Below are 8,343 nucleotides of genomic sequence, written 5' to 3'. Positions count from 1 at the left end.
ATAAGGCCTACAACCTTATGGAAGAACTTTCAGAAGAAAAGGTCTTGTTTAATTTTATTTAAAACACATACGCAGGACAGAGACAGATATAAAACACTTCCTTCGTGTTCTTTTTACCTGCAGTGAGATTTCTTGGGAGGAAGATACAATCTTCTAAAAAGATAACTTAACCGACAGTGACATTTTAACAATTTGAATACAAGACGTTTATATAAGTCTGACTACAAATAATCCGAAGCTCTAGGTTATATCCTCGTAACAACTTAATTACTAACAGAACTGCCTATCTGCGATTAAAAACTTATCACTTACTACTTTAATGCGATAATTCATAACCTTCTCCTATTCCATATAATGGAAAGTAGCAGAAATTACGCTAAGATCATCAGGTACCTTACATGGTGCTGTAGAACATTTTTAAAACCGAAACAACTTTCACTAAACCTTCAATTACTCTACTAGTTACTAGTCTTATAAGTCAACACTACACTTGGCAATAATGTTTTATAAAATTTTATTGAAACCAAAACAGTAGAATTAATTAGGGCGCGTATTCAAAATGGATCTACCACAAAATTACAACATTGGATAAACTCTTAAAACTCTACTGCAGTAGAATAAATTTCAATGGATATTCTAACTCAAGTCATTTTAATACATTTTAGTTAAAACTAATATTTAATTGCTTTAACTAAAAGATTGTATTTAATCAATGACATTAAAAAAATCTTATCTATTTTTCAATTATTTCAATTATTAACTTGATTTTCTGTTTGTAATGTAATATAATGATGATTATTATAAAATTTTTTAGTAAATTATTGGTTTATATTTTATCAAATATTTATTTGTGATACATCTAAAAAATATAATTTTTTTCTAATTATTATTGAAATAATTAAAATTATAATTATTAACCTGGTTTCTCATTCGTAAAATATCATAACTTTAATTTGGGATTAATTTTAATTTTTTTTTTTCAATTTATTCGTTTATTTATTATAATAAATTTTGATTTATTATCTTATTTTACATCATATATAAAAATTTTTTTTTTATTTTTAAAAGTAATAATAATAAGGAAGTAAATACGAAAAGAAACATGGTAAAGTTTATTTTATTATATCGTTGGGAAAAATGTTATTATTCGTACTTGTACTTAATATTTTAATGTAATTATTAACATAATACATTTATTTACATAGTACTGTTAACAACATTCATAAAGAAAAATGAAATCTGACAAAACTGTAAACATAATGTTAAGTACAGGCATATCGAAGAACATGTGACAGAAAAAAAATATAATCATTGAAATAATCGTTAAATCAATATACAGGATCTATTTAAACAAAAATAAGTATTATAATAAATTATTATAGTCCTGAATCTTACAAGGATTATATATGTAAAAATATTTTAATATCATTTTAACAATATTATTTGATTTAATATATTGCCATTCAAATTTTAAACTGTAATAAGCTCGACTATGCAGTCAATGTAACAACAACATCAACTGATGGCAAAATCATATCGTATAACATATGGAATAACATAAATAGTCATAGTTTTAAAGAAAATTTTTTTCATATCAGCTGTTCTCATATTTTTATATATATGTATATATATATGTGTATGTAACTTATTCGTATTTACTTACCGACATATTGTCCATTATTAACAGAGTAGCCGAAACACGTAGCAATCCACTCACATACATTTATATTAAACTATACAGAGTTTATAATGCATATATATGTAATCAAACACATACATTTTAACATATAACTCCAATTCAAAGTTGATTTACGTAATAATTTTTTTAATAAAGAAATTTATTTTATTATCACTTTTTTAAATAATGATAATAAACGAAAAATACACCATTACGCACCTTTTAAATATTAATAACCCGTAATTTTAATCTAATAAAAATTAAAACAAAAGAGCTTCAAAATAATTTAATTCGCAGAATATCACAAAACGAGAAGCAAATTATAAAAACAAATTATTTAAATTAAATTTATAGAAATCACTACACTTCATTAACTAATTTGAATTTAAATAAACGCAAACTGATCACACGACTTTCCACTCAATTATGAAATTTCACAAAATGTTCTAACTTCACAAATCAAAGCAACAGTATCAGTAACGGTTCTTGCAAACAGCATTATTGCAGCATAATTTTTATAACGAAGGCACACTTATTTGCACGGTTGCATTTCTGTTAAATTTGTAAAAATATTTAGAAAATTTAACGAAAAAAATAGCCGAAAGCTTATCACTTTTGTTTAGCAAGTGAATTCGACATGATATGTAATATTTACATTTATAATATTTATACATGTTAAAAATGTAAATGAATATAATTTATATATGAATAAATTATATGAATCAATTATTATTAAAAATTTTAATTTTTAATGAAAATAATTTTTAAAAATGAAATGTCTGTTTTCCAGAGAAGCAGGAAATTTTAATAATTAATGTCTCCAATTGGCTTGATATTGCTATCAAGTCAATACAATTTCTTAAAAAATTAAGAATGCTAATATGTTTTATTTATATAATATACTTTCATATCTTATTATATTGGTAGCAAACACCAAATAATATTTTATGTCTTTTTTATATTAAAGCTCATTAGTATACAAGATTATTATATATTTTTAAAATTATAAAACTAAAGCATAAATAAAAAACATATTAATAATAAATATATTATTATTTAATTTAATATAAAGTAATAATATTTGCTTTAATAGCATACAATACAATCAAAATTGAAAGCTTAGAGACGATGTTACTATTTAAAGTACTGTAGATTATTTAAAATAATGAAAGCATAAAGACAACAAAGAAAAAATCCTGTATTGAATTTTCAAGTAGTATATATTTTTCCCTATTTATATAAAAAAAAAAGAAGTCAATGCAACTCCTAACATATATGTATACTAAGCCAAGTAGAATAAGCTCTTATATGTTTTGTACGAACTATCTATATATACATATAAATACAAGTCTTTGTATATATACAAAAAATGTATATATACATGTGTAGACTTTTGTATAAGAAAGACTTTGTGTAAATTTTTGTATACCTTACTTACGGTTTCAAAAACTAGCTAATATTTTAAAATTTTTATTTATAGCTAATATTCAGATGCAACTTTTAAGATTTTGAGACATTTAAAATTTATATCATGAACCTGCGCAAAAGACAGGGGCATTGGACCAGATTACGAGATTTTGTTGTTGGAGCAAAAATTTTTAGTAACCTTTCATTAATTTTGGAATAATTAATACGAATTGTCTAGCTACCTTAAGATAGCTTTTAATTTCAAAAATTAGTAGTATTTTTTCAATCTAAATAATTTCCAATTTACTTCTACAGGATATTCCATGTTTAGCGGATCTACGATAGAATAGATCACTTTAATAACTTGGTGCTTTTAAAGTCGTTTTGGTTTTTTGTAAAAATTTTAACTTTAATTTCGAGCGTTATTTTTAGTATAATTCTGTACGTATATTGGTAAATTATAACGTGCTATAAAAATAACGCTGGAAATAAAAGTTAAAATTCCTAAAAAAACAAAACCGACTTTAAAATAATTTTTTTAAATAATTAAAGTTAATAAAATTTGGTAGTTGTTATATAACCATATAATAACTACAGTCAAACTTCTTTAAGTCGAAGTACCATTTTGCAAAGAAACGGTTCAACTTATGGAGACCTCGAGTTAAAGACTTTTTTATTTTTTTTTAATTTTTGAAAGAAACTGGAACTTCATTTAATCATATTTATTTATTTGAAATCAAATACAGCGCAAAAGTTAAAATGAAGTGAAACATTCAGAAATTAGGGTTTGAAATTAGGGATATTAATTTTTGTTTCTTATTTTCAGTAAAAAAAGATTCAAATTTATTCCAAGCCTTATAGTGACCATCAGTTGGAGTATCATTCATTTGTAAATAATATCATCATCTATAGGAAAGCTTGATGTACAAATTTCAAAGTCAAGCACAATGCCAGCAACTGGCATTTGCACAAAGAAGCAACATATGAAAAAATGAAACATTTGTTTTGGAAAAAGGGGCTTTCCCTAACACCAAAATGAATTCAAAAATGATGAATTGGAAAGTGACAATATTTTTATTCAAGTTATAGAGAAATTCGAGTTATAGAAGTTCGAATTATGAAAGCAGAATTGTATGTAATTTGCCCTCTTAAGCGTTGTTGCGCATTTTTTAGTTCGAGTTATAGAAAATTCGTGAAATTATAGAAGTTCGAATTATGGAAGTTTGATTGTATATGGTTGTTATATTAAAGTCTGACTTCAAAAGCTAGAAGGAATTGATTATGATCATATATCAGACAAACAGCGAAAATTATGGAGAGTGAAAAAACTAGCTAGAAAAAAAATCTTTTTAAAACAAAAGTATTCAAGAAAATATATTGTATATACAATAATCTATTTTCAGAAAATTCTAAGAGACGTTTAATTTTAAATACATTTATAAATATCTTAATGCCATAAATAGATAAATAGATAAGTTATAATATGACTATATAAGAGTTAGATAGGATTTACCAGCTAAATTGTTCTATATGAAATCATATATTCATTTTCAGTAGAAAAACCAACCTTTCATTATTTTAATTTTATTTAGCAAAATTGGCTCATGCAATTAGTAAAAGTACCAATTAACATTTTCGCACTACTATAAAAGTAAAAACTTCATATAAAGAACTATGTATGTCCCATAAAAACTGAATATATCATCAAACATAAAAATAATTTCTAAAGGAAAAGCAAAATTTTTTTTGTATTTTCAATGAATTTGCCACGAGTGCGCCATTTTATTGACAATACATCAACTTGTAAGTGTACGCGACTCTACTAAAAAAAATGTATCTTAAAAACTTTAAATTAAATTTTAATAAGGGTATTTTTTATTGAATCACCAACTCCGGTCCACCTCCGTACCACACTTGCTTATCTTAACTGCTCCAACGCAAAATAAAATGGAAAATTTACAAGTAGAAAATACATAAAACGCAATCACAATCATCGACAATAATCTGCAGCGCACAAAAAGTGCTTATTATGAAAATTCACAGTTTTCAATGAGTAGCAGAAATACAGCGAAAAAATGGAAAAGAAAATAGAAAAAAAAATTATATATAAATAAATAAAATGAAAAAAAAATATAACAACAACAACAACAACAGCAGCAGCAACAGCAACAAATTGTAAAAACTGAAATGGCTTTTAAAAATCATAATGGCAGCTAGTAACAAGAGTTTCTGTTCAAATAGTGTGCAGGGAAAAAAAGCGTTTCCACTCCCTTCGTACCGATCGGTCGACTATCCGACTAACAGCCAGGCACTATACTATAGCTGCCTTAGCAGTTATTCCTCCCGCGCCCGCTAAACCACTTAAAAACTTATTCACATTTTAAACTGCAACCCACAAAATACAAGCGAAACACGCGCTTCCACCCCATAACATTATTTTGGTCCATTGACGCTAAAGGCTATATATACAACCCCCTCCCAGTTTGCCTTCCAGTTGTTGTTAGCTTAACTACCTAACTAACCAACACATGTACCCATACAAACTCCATATACACACACACTCATATAACCAATATATATAAATATAAAGCAAAGCTCCCTATGCGAAATACAAACAAGCGAGACTTATGCTTACAATCTGCCTCACCGATAAACGTGCAACGATACGTTCAGCATGTCCCGTATCGGAATAACCCACACACACACACACACACACATACACATATATACACAATCGTATTCGCATTCGAATAAAGCTAAGTAAAACAACAGTAACGTTGGAAAATTGCACGTCCATTGCGCGCAGAGGGCAATTTTTATAATTTTAGTCTCGTTTGCTATAAAATTTATTTCATTGAATTTTTTCTTCTCGTTTATACATTTTTTTCTATTTAATTTCTTCTCTTTCATTACACTTCTTGTCAGTTTTGACTTGTTCTCGATTTTGTATGTTTATTTATGGTCTTGTATTGTAGAGGGTTTTAGGGTACACTTAAAAAAAGTAAATTCTATTGCAATTTCTTTGAGATTACACGATTCCGAGATATGTCATTACAATTGGCGCCCGAGCAGGGACAGTATTCAAGAGTTATTATATACGGAAAACAGACAGAAAAAGTACGTAATTCGAAATAAGATATGATTGAATTACCAGAATGAATGGCACAAGCTAACGTTACTACAAAATAAAATTTAAACAAAAGACGTCCAAAGAATAAATTCCACATGTCGATCATGGCCTTATCGTCTGCTGAAATCATAGAACAGATATGGAAGTGGTCCGTACGTTACGGCGGGGGAAAGGATCCATTTCGCAGAAAGAATAAAAGAACTAGCAGATATTTACTAACAGTTCTTTATATAAAAAACGTAATTCTGGAGAGAAAATATATAACACTGAGATAATATTAAACAGAAACAATAATAGTATGTAGTTAAAAAATAACTAAAACTTTATAACAGCTACAAGTTTATTTCGATGATACCTATAACGTTTTGTTTTTTCTAACGGATGTGTACAATCGCAATACTGACTGACAACCAGGCAATTATAATGGCATTCATATCCTACCAAGTAACATCCAAACTGGTATAGGAGTGCATTGACAAGTTCAACATACTCTAATATGAGTTCCGGAACATACTGGCATCCACGGTAATGAAATGGCAGACAAACTTGCAAGAAGAGACGCGGCCTCAAGAATGATGGGCTTGGAAGCATTCTGTGATCTAGGCAAAGGAACTCTATTCATTGTTATGAACGACGCAGAGCAAAAAGAAAGAGAACTCCATTGAGAAAGGCTACCAAATGCTTTTAGGGACTTACAACATAAAACGCTTCAAAAATTGTATAGCACAATCAAAAAATAACATAAGAATTATTACGGGATTATTGACCGGTCACTGTAGATTGAGTAATCGCCTATCGAAGTTTGGAATTCAATCCAACTCATATTGCAGATACTGTAGAGAAGAAAGGGAAACTGCATACAATGTGTTTGGGGAGTGCCTGGTACTGATGCTCAAGCTGAAGAAATACCTAGCAGGGTATTTTATGGATCATAATAATTCAAGACTAGGAAAGTTAGACTTTATACTGTTTTTCATTAAAATTAAAAAATCAGACTTAGAGAAACACTTTAATCCGAATTAGGGGCATAGTAGATCTTTTAGATCGCAGTGCACTACCCCTTTTCACAATAATAATCTAATTATTATTTAACCTATAAAAAGGGAGACGGAGTAGAGTATTCAGACGAAATTATAGGATTGATCGCACCTTGCAAAATAAAGTTAATTTTTTCTTATTTCTTCAATTGATTAATTAACTTGTCGCTTACGATCCTAGTTGACATTGAAAATGTGAGAAAAAACGCTATTGTGCAAAAAAGATCTTTTTAAAAATTATAAATAAATTTCATTCTTATCTTAGATGTCTATATCATTTAGTTAATTTAGATAATATATAATTTGAATTACATTTGAATTATTTTGATTCATTTATTTACTCTAAATCAAAGACATTTATTATTATTTTTCTCAGTGTAAAATATCTCAAAAATAACTTTCTTCAAAGCGTCTTTCACTTTTTTTACAATATATTTTTTGCATTCATAAAATGATTTGGGGTTTTATGTGATATTTTCTTTTTACTTATTTTTGAAAAATCATTTTCCTTTTTATTTTCCTTCATTTACTCTCATCAGCTTTTAATTTTATGCTTTTTCTTCAATACTTACTTATATCTTTTTTGTGATTTCAACTTTCAAGACTGTTTTCGTACGCTGACTTTTACAATTCTACTTATAGAGCAAAATATCGTCAAAAGCCCTTTGCCCCGTATTGCTAATGAGATCTGCTACGGCCAAGAAGCACAGTTTTTTGCATTTCTTTGGTTTCGTTTTTTATTTCTATTTGCATTGCTTTTTTCTTTGGTTTCTTAAGTTTTTTCAGTTTTGTTATATTTTTTCTTCTGTGTGCAGGTTGTCCTTTAGCGACGCCCCATTCGAAGGATGTGCCTGCAAATGTCCTTTCGCTAAAGCATGTCTAATGCTTGTCTTCCTGCCAGCCTGCAAGCCAACTAACGTTATGGCTTGGCGGTGCGGCTCTTTGGCTACGCTGCGTCGTTAAATTAGAAAAATGTAAATTTATTTTAATTAAGATAAATAAGTAACAAAATGTTTTATGGAAATTACGTTAACGATGTTGCTTGTTTCGATATTACTTTCAAGAGGACACTCACCAACAATTCAGAATTG

The 8,343-nt window shown here is 27.8% G+C and overlaps 1 protein-coding gene across 1 annotated transcript in view; it reads right to left on the bottom strand.

Annotated features, from left to right (window-relative positions):
* Positions 1-8,043: 8,043 nt before the first annotated feature.
* Positions 8,044-8,343, bottom strand: part of LOC119680773 (seminase-like) — a 941-nt gene continuing 641 nt past the window's right edge. The window contains exon 2 of the mRNA XM_038093747.1: positions 8,044-8,203. Within this exon, the coding sequence (XP_037949675.1) occupies positions 8,044-8,203 (160 nt within the window). The remainder of the gene's footprint in view (positions 8,204-8,343) is intronic.

The sequence above is a fragment of the Teleopsis dalmanni genome, chromosome 1, assembly GCF_002237135.1.
Source record: "Teleopsis dalmanni isolate 2A chromosome 1, ASM223713v2, whole genome shotgun sequence".
In the NCBI taxonomy this organism is placed as follows: Eukaryota; Metazoa; Arthropoda; class Insecta; order Diptera; family Diopsidae; genus Teleopsis; species Teleopsis dalmanni.
Note: the sequence above shows the minus strand (reverse complement) of the source record. Positions and strands in the feature narration are given on the sequence as shown.